The sequence below is a fragment of the Anolis carolinensis genome, chromosome 2, assembly GCF_035594765.1.
Source record: "Anolis carolinensis isolate JA03-04 chromosome 2, rAnoCar3.1.pri, whole genome shotgun sequence".
Lineage (NCBI taxonomy): Eukaryota > Metazoa > Chordata > Lepidosauria > Squamata > Dactyloidae > Anolis > Anolis carolinensis.
In genome coordinates this window covers 80391301-80403932 of record NC_085842.1, presented here as the reverse complement: position 1 = coordinate 80403932, position 12632 = coordinate 80391301, and the positions used below count along the sequence as shown (strand labels likewise).

Here is a 12632-nt window from a genome sequence, read left to right as displayed (position 1 = left end):
AAGTATGTTCAGTGTGGGCCATGTACCATAATAGCAGTGAGCGAAAAATGGTATTTGCTACCTTATTCATTAATATAATCACATATTGCCCTTCTGCCAAGATAGCCAAGAATATTTACAATGTAAAACATGAATAGAGGGATTGAATAATGTATGATGATACAGATACGATTGTCTTTCTCTCCAGTCCATCTTCATCCCACTCCAATGTGAATATCTATGCTGAGTTTCAGAGACATTCAAGAAAGGACTGATTATGGCCATGTAGTACTATGCCTGGACAGATAGTGACAGGAGAAGCAGGCCAAGGGGAGCCAGATCTTTAGTAATGGTACTGCTGGACAGATACCTTGTCTTCTGCCATCCTTACCAATCCAGATAGAAAATGTTCTCTTTTCCAGAAGATAAATTTACTTTTAAATTTTTTTTAGGTGTGCAGCTCCACAATTCCTGTTATGCCAAGAAATTATGTAATAGGTTTGCATAATAATAGCAATAATAGAAAGAAAAACAAGAAAGTGAGATCTGTGTCCTAAATGGTTCCTAGTCCAAATCTTGCTGATTTTAGCAAGCCATTCTTTTCTGAGCTTGAGCACATATCTTCAATCTTAGCACCTGCATATACTGCCTTCATTGTTAAAAAATATTACTAATTTAGAGCAGATATCTATGAATATGCAAATATTAATTAATTAATTACAAGCATTTATCATCCCGCCCTTCTCACCCCCGAGGGGGGATTCAGGGCGGCCTTACAATTCACATCATTAGATGCTGAACAAACCCATATAAAACATAATATATAAAAACAATTAAGTTAAAATAGATAGATTAGTTAAAACATCCATATAAATATACATTCAAGTGTGCATTCCAAATCGTGATCCAAGTCTGTCCATTATTCATCGTAATTTCATTTTACAGTTAGTGCTGTTTCTGTTGCTCAAAGGCCTGGTCCCATAGCCAAGTTTTGAGATATTTATGAAAGGATAGGAGTGAGGGAGCCTGCCTGATCTCATTAGAGAGGGTGTTCCACAGACAGGGGGCCATCACTGAGAAGGCCCTGTCTCTTGTCCCCATCAATCGCACTTGCGAAGGTGGTGGGATCGAGAACAGGGCCTTCCTGAACACTTTAACTACGAGGTGGGTCGTAACGGGAGATACGTTTTGACAAGTAAACTGGGCCAGAACCGTTTAGAGCTTTATAGGCCAAAGTCTTGAATTGTGCTCAGCAGCAAAATGGCAGTCAGTGGAGCTGACACAGCGGGCGAGTGGTATGCTCCCTGTACGCCGCTCCAGTTAGCAATCTGGCTGCCGTCCGTTGGACTAATTGGAGCTTCCGAACAAATATGCTTTGTAGTGCTGTTATTATTACTTCTATAACTTCAAGTATATTGTGTATGATTTGCTGTTTCTGTGGGGCTTCTTTCCTAGGTGGAGACTTGTATACTGGGCTAACTGCAGATTTCTTGGGCAGGGACTCTGTGATTTTCCGAACCATGGGGCATCGCTCCTCTCTACGCACTGAGATGGACCAGCGGCTGCTTAATGGTAGGAAGAAATTGGGTTTCTTTCAACCAAAGAGGGGGTTGTGTACTTGTCAGTGTACAGTCTTGAAAGCAGAGGGGAAATTGCATGTATTTTTAGAAGAAAATAGAATAGCCATACCTTTGCATATTTTGGCCTCTAGATCATGGTAAATGTCTGCATGCAAATAAAAAGGTCAGAGGAAAGGTGAATGAATGGAGCATATTCATTCTACACAATAGTGAATTAGAAAGGAAGTATTAGTCACTGGAATTAAGAATAGGATGAGAGGTGGGTTAGAGGTTAGAATTAAAAGGAATTTTTGCTTGAAAATGATGGTGAGGCCTGGATATGTTTATAGAAGTAAGCTTCAATTATGTTTCTAAGAGGAAATATAATTTACTGTCTTTACCAGTTACTCCAAAGGTAAGTCTCCAGAGTTTGCAACTTCTAGCACATAGCTGAGGAATGTCTGACCAACCAGATGAGGCTGGGCCTCCACTTTTCATTTTTTCCAGTCAACATGGCTGATAGTGAAGGAGGTTGTAGTGTTGCAACCTTCACAGAGCTCAAGATTACCCATCTCTATTATTAGATATATGAAAGTCATAAACTGCTTCTGATGATTTCTTGCTGATATATCATATGGTCTTTTGCCCAGCTCCCAAATTTGTTGCTGCTTATCTGATCCCAGACAATGATGATCGAGATAATGACAAGGTCTACTTCTTCTTCACTGAAAAGGCAGCAGAGTCAGAGAGCAAAGGGCGTGCTATCTTTAGCCGTGTGGGAAGGATTTGTGCGGTGAGTACCTAGGTCCATTTTTGTGATGAGAATCCAATTGGGTTCAATGGGGCATATTCCCAGGTAAGAGGGCACAATATTACAGCCTTATTGGATAGTAAATTCCTTTTTACCCAGCAGGAGATAGATTTTATAAAAACATTGAGAGGATTAGACTGTGGGTTTTGTTGAATTAGGACTGATAACAGCAACAATACCCCACTCCAGAATCATTAGATAAGTGCTTTTGCAGGAGTGGGAGGTAAAACTTACAGAAATATATAAGCCAGAGTTAAGCCCATTTTGGCTTAGCCGTGGTTTATGGTGTATTGATCTCTGAAACCAGATATACTGCCCAATTAAATTCCTGGTGTATAGCACCCTGTGGTATAAGAATTCTCTTTGGCATACACAGCATTTTTAAGCACTTCTGTCAAGATCTCATCAACGGTAGTGCTTGGCCTGCAAATACTGTGTGAATGTAATTGTTTATTTTTCAGCCAAAGCTCTGAGTGTGTTTTCTCCCCTTTTTGGTGATTTCCTTTAATGTGGTTGGCAAAAGAAACTGGAGAAAGTGAGGGAAGGAGGACATTTTCAGAGAGTCTTTGAATTTTTCGGTCTTTCATCCAGATGGAAGCTCTCCAGTTTTTCATTCAGTCACTTTCCATTTCAGCTTTTCTTTCTTCCTCAGGCTGTCTTATCACAGCTGTTTCTTTGCCCAAAATTCCATGTAAAGTTATTGATTCCACATTCCTTTTCCTCCCAGAAACTTTCTCCAGTACATTAGCTGTACCTCTTAATATAACTCAAGGTTTAGTTCATGGTTGTCCCTCCATACTTTTAATATTAATCCCCAACACAACTTCCTCTTTGTTGTTGTTGTTGTTTTGTGTTTTTGGCAGTCTATGTGGCTTCCTGGGCAGGAAGTTGACCTCTGGACCTACCACAGTTGTCCAACTCTGATTTCGTTAAATGGTCCTGCTGTGCACATAGTGAAGGATAGGAATCACATTCCATGAGGAAACTACTTGCTTTCTAATGAGTCCTTGTGTATTAAGTAATGCTGCTGGATTCATCATACAGTAACAGATTTGAGAGAATATCACTTCTGAGATTGCCCTTTTATGACTTGCATGTTGTGTTGGAGTGGAGTTTGTGATCTTCTGTCAAAAAGGATGCATATGTTGCTCTCACATGGCTGGATCCTTCAGGTGGCAGTGTTTTCTTCCTCTGCCCTTTTGTGACATACATAAGCACGTGTCTCTCTGCCACTGTCTAATGTGGTTTGAAACTAGGTTAATTGCTGTCAGTTCTCTAAAATAAGATATAGACAATTTCTCTGTTTTGATAGGTAGTAAAGGTCTTCCTCTGACATTAAGTCTAGTCATGTCTGACTCTGGGGGTTGGTGCTCATCTCCATTTCTAAGCCAAAGAACTGGCATTGTCCGTAGACGTCTCCAATGTCATTTAGCTGGCATGACTGCATGGAGTGCCATTACCTTCCCGCTAGAGCAGTACCCATTGATCTACTCACATTTGCATGTTTCAAACTTCCAGGTTGGCAGAAGCTAGAGCTAATAGCAGGAGCTCATCCCACTCCCCAGATTAAAACCTCCACTCTTTCGGTCAGCAAGTTCAGCAGCTCAGCAGTTTAATCTGCTGTACCACCATGGATCTGTTTTGTTATCTAATGCCAAATTATTATTTAATTATATTGTCTCTATTCACATGGCTGTTTTCAGATAGAAGTGATTCATAAGTTGAAAAAGGAAACTTCGTTTGGCTTCTAAAGATGCAGCATGTATTGTGGTCCTTCGGTAGTGGTTTCTTATTCAACCTGACTTTTTTTAAAGTGCTAAACTGAACTCAGTGGCACATTTCCTAAGCAGTTCAAACTACATCCAAAATTAAGAAAAGATATAACACACAATGTTGAATCTATGATCCAGCTGCTTTGAGTGAGGAGATGGGTGTTATCAGGATCCAGGACCAGGACCGTATTGTGCATTCTAAGAGAAAAATGTCCACCGTGTTAAACCATGTTATCAACATCTTGTATAACTAGTCTTACAGATTCATCTTTAATGAGGCCAGGTATTTCAGAGTTTGGCTGGCTGATTCTTCCTGTTTTTCCTTTGGTTGTAGGATATCTTCACAGCATTTTTGCAAGTCTATATTGACAAGGGAGCATTTAATGTGGATCAGAACTGCACAGAAATTGTGTTTGTGGCTGAGATGAGATTTGAATTCTGGATTTCACATTTCACTCTTGCAACTATTATTGAACCACATTGTGGGCAAAAATGATATCTAGCCAGTCTTCAGTGTAGTATTTAGGCAAGTATGTCTGAATATATTAAGTATACCATTTGCTTTGTGCAACTGGAGTGTTATTGCTTCTTCCGTCCTCATTGTAAGTAATCTCCATTTGCTCCAGGTTTCTTGCTTACTTAGCAGGTCATATATTGTTCTGCTTCTGCATTGATGTAGAATGAGAGTGATATCAAATAAATGTTTCAAAATTATACTTGCATTAATCAACACTACTCACGTCTCTTTCAGATAAACAATATATTGCTTTCTTGAGGGTAAAAATAAACTTCTGTAAGTCAGGTTCAGGCAAGCCTTATTTAAACAAGCCTAAGGTAATGAATTCTCCTCTAGTGTTGAGTGATTTAGTGCTTGTTTTCATAAAGCCAGTCTGAAATTTGACAACATAGCTTTAGAGTAAGTGTTAAGCAGAAAGGTTCAATAGCTTACACACAAGATAGATATTTTTCCTAAAGCTGTGCATTGTTGGCAATTGCTCAGTGACATAACATACACCTTGCATGGAGAGGGTTCTTAATCCCGTGCCTGGCATCTCCAGTTCTTAGGTTGCAGGTAGCCAAACACTGTGGTAGAGAAATAATAATGTCTCTTGTGCCAAAGCAATCTGCTCTGGCCCTCAAAAATCTGCTATGTAAGCTATGTAAATAAATTGGGTCTAGCAAAAACAAAGGATTTAGTCTGAAGAAATTAACTCTGAATGTACATTCATGGATGAATGCTCATTTATGTCTAAGTAGAGGGGGGGGGGGTGTATGTGAATGACGAATTTGATCAATGTTGACATTTGCCTCAGTTTTGACTGTTTTGGAGAACATTTATGAATGTGTGGAAACACAAAGTATTACACCAGTTAATGCAGAGGACTACCTAAATTTGATTGATGTTATTTGCTGCCCTTTATTCAAAAAGTGGGGAAATATATACTGGTCATTCACGAAAATTCTCTAGAATGGTAAGTAATGTCCTCATGAACCACAATTTGGACATTTATTCTTATATATATACTGAAATTCTATCTTAATATAGTGATATTTATGTCATATATTTTGACCAGCTGGTTCTTATTATTATTTTTTAAATTGGTTTTTAGGTTTCTAAATAAGATTAAAACAGCAAGAATCCATAAATGAGCACAGTAACATGCTGTAACAGTAAAACCCAAAGATCAATAGTATACAGAAGACAGTGCTGTCAGTTATAGACTTCCTAAATCCTGATAAGCTAAGACTTCGATTTGTTTCCTGAATTTTGGGAAAGATACATGTACTCCAAAGACATGATGTCACAGCCAAGAAAGACCTGCTCCAATAAACCTCAAAGTGATAACAGAACTATATCATGATAACAGAAGCAAAAGCCAAACACACTCTATAGGAGGTCTTAAGAAAAACGATGCTGTATACTTAAAGATAGCCAGGGGTACTTTTGCCGAATATGCATTCCCTGAATAGTTTTTATTCTTCATGGAAAATTAAAAGGAGAAGATAAATTTTCCTTTAATTAAAGAACTGATCATAGTTGAATATACTTTGACAATCAATAAATGCAGTGACTGACTTACTTGGTGTGGCCGTTGCAGGGGTGGGCGCCTCCATGCGACTAATGGTGGCTGCAGGGGGTATCTCTTTCCCAGGATCCCCCTGTTTGGCAGGAAAGTTTTCCGCCATAGATGTCTTCCTCCTATCAGCGGCAGGGGCCTGCCCACTCCAGCAGGCCAGAGCCTGCCGCTGATTGGCCAGAGCACCCTTTTTAAAGGTGCTCCTGGGTCTTAGCAGGCACTGGGTCTGCTTTCTTTGTCCCATCCCTCCCTCCCTGCATATCTTGGTTTGTGCTTGTATGTTAACTGTTTTGGTTTTGTCAGAACTTGCCTGGCATGTGACATGGGCCCTGGATCTGGTCTGCCTCCCCCCCCCCCCACCGAATGGTGGGGGGAGTGTTTGGTGGTTGCCAGGGATGCGGATTTATTGCTGACCCGGTTGCACCCTGGCATGGTTTTGGTAATGATCAGCATTGGGCTGACTGATACAGGATACAGGACTCATGCATGGCTGCCAACCCCTTCTGTTCCTATAATCAATAAACAAGTTGTGGCCAGTTTCTCTCCAATCCTGTGTTTGTGTCATTTGTGGTCTTCAAAGCGGGATTTGTGTCACCCATCCCCACGCAAAAAGGCAGGTTGATCTGGGGGAAACAAAATGGAGAAGAAATGTCAGTCAGTCTTTCAGGAAGGCAGTTCATATGAGGGATGTGAAAGTGTCTAGGATCTTTTTGTTTGTTGAGAGAGACTCCCTATGCCTAAATATGTATTGGATATACATCACAGCACATCATACACTTGGAATGCCAATGAGAATCTCCACCATATGGAAACAGTGTTGATCTACCCCCTGCCTAGCTTTCCTTCTCTTAGAATTCCATTTCGTTGGGATTACTCCAGTACTTTTGGATAGTGAATCTGTAAAATATGATTATTCATTATCCTTTTGTTTCCTGGGAATCCTACAGCTGTTGTGAGCACTGTCAAAGAGACAATGCCAAATCAACAACTAGATTAATGGACTGCACTTTTCTAATGTCATTTGGCTCTGTGTCTGTTGATGCTTCCTTACAATAGTGATGGCCAGCCAGAAAAATAGTTTAAAGTGTTAGACTTGTGCTGTCAGAGTATGCATGTTAACAAGAGGCCACAATCCAGAAAATAAAGATTATTTTGAGTTCAGAGAGTTTTCCTGTATTTTTCGTTTTGGGGAATCGAGTAATTCACACCCCCCCCCTTGACTGTTGGGTATGTCAACAGTGTTTTTTAAGGTGTGTTGCTAGTGTGAAGTCTTGGCTCTGCCTTTTCATCTCCTTTGCTTTCATTCCCTCTGTTTAGGTTTTCCCAGTAGTGTAGATTCTTCCATTTGTATTAGTTTTTGGGTGGAGCATAAAATCCCTCTAGAGGTCAGCTTTAGTTGATCTATTCCTTTTGCCTGTATAGAGCTTCTTTGCTAGACTTCTCCTTTTTCTACAGTTGAGCTATAGAGACTACAGGCCTGGTTTTTGTTTGGAAATCCTAGGCCCAACAATCCAAAACAGGCATCCTTAGCACTATAAACACTGCATTTAGCAGTATACATATACTGTCAGTCCCAGAGACAACAGAACCTTGTGGTCAACCCAAGTTTCACAAAGAAAGAAGATTGAGACAGCCTTTAGGCTCCAGCTTGCGAGCCATTGCTTCACACCAGAGACAAAGGTCTTTCAAAGGTTCCAGAGAGATGTCTGCAATCAGCAAAATCTCCCTTTGTAATGTATTGTTTTAAGCTATCTTTCAATAGCCCCGGGTGGAGCTAACCCTTTATTCATCTTGTTTTAGTAAACTTGTTTTGGATATATTTTCAGCTTACCTAAAGTGCCTCTGTATGTTAAAGGTCTTGGTCTTAATAGAAGGTAGATATCCTCCGATTAAAGCCAGACAGTATAGTTTTCCCAAAGGCTCAGGCGTGCCATCACTGTTAGAGTACAGCTCCCTTCCTAAAAGTGGTGTAGAGTTTTTCCATGTTCAAACCTATAATAATCAAAGGTAATGTGAGGTCAAGTGTAAAATTGGTGTTTCTTTCTTCCACCAAATTCTCCCCTGATTACAATAAAGAGCAAATTATATCAAAACTTGGTATAATTCATAAAACAACCTGTCACTATGTTGTCGACCACGATTTTGTATGGATTTATCCCGTGAGGGAAATCCGAACCGTATCCCAGATGAGGGAACGAACCTTGGCGAGCCGGCTGAGAGTAGGAAATAACCCGGAATATAATTTACCTGAGTCCGAAAGAAAGGAGGCTCTGCCAAGTTGAAGGAAAACCGTCAAAATGTTTATTGAAACAATTCAATTGAAAAGGACATCCGCCGCGATAGATCGACATGCGAGATGTAATTTTACATTGAGAAATAAAGCCATTTTATACATTTTCAAGTTTGAAGTCTGTTTGAACTTCCCGCCCCGTCCCTCCGCTCATCTGGCTGCTGATTGGGCAAGGGTGCCGCACTAGGCGGGAGTTGGGCTTCCCGCTCTGTGCCCTGAGCCAATGAGGAGCAACCCTCGCCTCTGCCAGGGCCAATCAGGTTAAGGAAGGCGGGAGTCAGCTAGACAATGGGTTCTGGTGAATGAATCCTTGGAGTTATCTTATGCAAAGCGATCACCCGAGGCTAGCGCCTTCCAGGATAATCTTAAGATTATTGCTGTTTTTTGAATAAGGTCATTTGGGATGTCCGGGGTCCTTTATGCACGTACACAGTTCATGAATACCTTGAGGTATGGCGGAGATGTCAGTTTATATTGACACTATGGGATTACGGAGACAGGACCAGTGGGGAGTCTTCCTTTGGCTCCCCAGGGGTCCAGGATGGGATTGTGGTCAACATTACCATATGAGATACAATCACCCGTGGGGCTGCTCTGATCTAAAGTGACAATCTCTAGCTATGGGTCATGCAGATGCAAAATAGATAAGATTTCATGGTGACAGTTTATCCTCTTTTGTGCGAAGCCCAGAATCTAGGGTGAGGAAAGGCAGGGATTTCTGGGTCAGCTAGAGTTCAGACTGTGCCTTCTTTGATTGAAATATACTAGGGAATATAGAGAATCATATTATAGCCATTTCACCCCGAAACTACCAAAAAAAGTATTAAATATTAACACTTATAGCTCATTTTCCCTCCCTGCGCTAATAGCGCTGATCAGGAGGCTATTTACACAAAGAGCGCTGTCTGACAATCAGCTGATGAGCCGAGGAAAAATGGTCAAAAATGGTTTCTGCTGGTTGTATTTTAAAGACTAGGCGATTATAGGCATAAATATGAAAAAGGGTGATTTTTGGTGTGAAATTGAGTGAGTTCTGAGTGGAAGTATAGGCTGGGGGTGTGTGGGTAAACAATCTGGCCATATCGCGGGTTTCCTGGGAACCGGGAGGAAATTCAGGTTCTCTCCGGCTTTAAAGCGGAGAGTAAACCCGGTTTCCTTTTTTGTAATATAATATATAAAAAGGGGAAATATATGAATTTGGGAATCTTCCAGGGGATCTATAGACCAAATTACATTTGGCTAAACAGTTAATAAAGAATTGATTCCAATATTTCATAAACATATAAGCATACAATTCATGAAAAGTTCATAAACAGCTCAGGCAATTGGAAGTTCATAAAAATAATAAAGTGAAAGAATTCCTGTTGATCTCTGTTCTTGGTAACCCGGCGATTCATAGAACTGAAGATAAGTATATGAATGAGAAGTCCGGTCATTCATAAAAATGAAGATGAATGAATAGGAGAAATTCATCCGGGAGCTCTTTCCGCAGTAGAGATCACAGCTGGTCCTTGAGGAAACTACATTTCCCTTCCAGGGGAGATGGCAGTCCACTACCAGCCGCCCTGGGAGAAGCTTGTGTCCCTGCAAAGGCAATCCGCCAGCCGCGGGAGCCGGGAAGCGGCTGCGGCTGTAAAAGAGCGATCGGAGCCGGCTTTTTGACAAACAGCTGATCCGAAGTTTTAAACTGGACCGATTCTGGCGCTGTTGGTGGTCCCGGAACCAGGGGCTTCCAAAAGTGTTAGATATAAAAGATGGGCATGCTTGGAGTATTTTTGGTAAAGTTATGGGTCAAGTTGTTCCGTTCGCCATGTTACGCAATGGCAGGGAGAGCTCAGGAGGCTTCCCGCCAGAGTTGAACGGCGGCTGGGTTAGTGGAAGATAGGAAAAAGGTTTTTGCATGCAGAGAGGCCAGAAAAAGGGATACAAAATAACCACTGGAGAGAGCTTCAAGTTAAAAGAAAGGATACTTTTGTTGGGGGATTAGTTACAATGTTAGGACTGGGGGGGGAGTGATAAAAGAAATTAATAATAATTTGTTGTGGTCCGCGCGTTTTTCCTTCGGTTGGTGATCCGGATCTGTGGAACCCTCCGCAGTCAGATGAATTTAAAGGCGGGGGTCTCGGTCATCAACTATAACAATTAATAGAACATTGATATTGCAGTCTGGCAGAATATGAATGTTTCTCTCTCTCTCCTAGAGTCTGCTTGACTAAAGAGAGAGTTTACTTGAACAGTAGCTAAGAAAATCAGCACCTTGGCTTTCCAATCATATTGTTCAGAAAGAGAATCACAAATAATATAATTATTCTCCTTTGTGTCAAGTTTCAGAGAAGTCACCAAAAGTCAATAGTTAAGCAGTCTTAGTAAATAGATATGTGGCAATTCTTGTGGTCCCACCAGAGTCATTTTTTTTTCTTCAAATTCTGGGTTTCAAAAACTACTAAGTGAACATGGAATTATATCTCACAATCCCTGAATATTTGGAAGCTAAAGAAGCATGAGTTACCCAAGGTCCATTTAGTTTCTATCTCTTGAAATGTGAAAGTCTCTCAGATGTTGGGAAGAAGCATTTGTCAGCTGGAAATTATCATAGCAGCGCTTGCCTGCAATAACTCAGCTTTTCTGGAACAAACACCAAGCAGCACGCACCAGGCTTGGGATGGAGATGAGGAGTGATGGCAGCCTTCCATACAAGCAACAGTTCTGCTGGCTGTGAATTCCTTGCTCTCTTCCTAATCCTAGGAATAAACATTATGAAATGAAACCGTTATTTATTAGATTAATCAGACCCTTCACATTTAGTAATTCTGTGTTTGTTTGAGAGGAGAAAGCAGGGCTGAAGTTTTTACTTCCAGAGCTGTCAGGTTGCCAAATCAGTCAAAGGAAATATTCTGCTGAGTATAGCTGAGATAGCCTGTTGTCTTATCTTCTTTAGTGTCTTTGGCAGGCAGAAAATAACACAACAACAAGCAGGTTAAGTTCCTGCACTCACCCATGAGATCTTTCTGGTGTGAACACATAACAAACTCCTGCCTAGATAAAGCTTAGCTCAGTTAGCAACCGGGTTTAGCTTGCAAATCATGGGTTTTGTGGAAGGGAAACAAATGTGTTTATGAGATGTGTTTCTTGTATTTTTAAGATCAGCATGGCTACTAGAACCTGGTGGTCTCTGACGGTAGAAATGCAGGTTTTTTATTCTATTATGAAATGAGTCACGACCTAAATGGTGGAATCGAGTGAGAGAGAGACTTGTCTGGAGATTACTATGGTTTAGCCCACTCCTTTCTGAACAGAAATTCAGTTCAGGGCCTTTCACAGATACTAAGCTTCCAAATTGTGGATGATCCTGTCCATCCTCTCAGATCTTCAGGGACAACTTGGTCCTGTGGTCACGTCACCATTAGAAGTACAGTTGATTAGGGAAAGTACAGAATGCCTTTACCATTATAGTGCCCAGATAGGAAAATGTCCTGCCCTTGAAGATGAGATTGATCCTTCCTCTTTTGATGTTAGAGAGAAACATATTTATTCCAGCAGGCTTGATAGGCTTATCAATCTCTGATTCATAAAGTGTTGAATGGGTTGAACCATCTAGGTCCCTGCTTGATGCAGTTGTTGGGTATCTCTGAGTGGTTAGACTTAAAAACAACCCTCTTTTGGGATGATTCCACCAAAAATATAACAGAGTACTAGAACTAAACTTCTTAATCAGCAGAAACTTAAGTGTGGTGAGCTGGGATAAGCTTCTATTCCTTAGGATGTCATGGAGCCCTGTTCCGCCTCCCAGGAGTTTGATTTGCATTTTCTCATAGTTGTAGGAAATAGCACCTGTTTGCATTTCTTCCAGGGCTGTTGCAGATTCTGCAGCACCCTGATAGTTAACCATTAGCAGAGTTTGTAGCCAGCTCAGCAAAGTCTTTGTTGCTGAAAGCTTGCAAAGTATCTTTTTGTTCTGGAGACCGCCCCTTTTCCTGGGGATGAAATCTCCATTTTGAGACGCCTTTTGCTTTCTAGACAGAAGAGAAAAGAACTCAGATGTGCTTGTGTGGTCAAGCCAGGCCAGTTCAGACAAGCCATCGTAAGTACTAACTTCTTGCCTTTGAAACTGGTGCTGAGCAGATAGGGAAAGACCTGCTCTTT

The 12632-nt window shown here is 41.0% G+C and overlaps 1 protein-coding gene across 1 annotated transcript in view; it reads left to right on the top strand.

Annotated features, from left to right (window-relative positions):
* The window catches only part of sema3g (semaphorin 3G), a 90951-nt gene that overhangs the window by 54613 nt on the left and 23706 nt on the right, over positions 1–12632 (top strand). Inside the window, exons 6-7 of the mRNA XM_008120484.3 lie at positions 1435–1551; positions 2189–2331. Of these exons, the coding sequence (XP_008118691.1) occupies positions 1435–1551; positions 2189–2331 (260 nt within the window). The remainder of the gene's footprint in view (positions 1–1434; positions 1552–2188; positions 2332–12632) is intronic.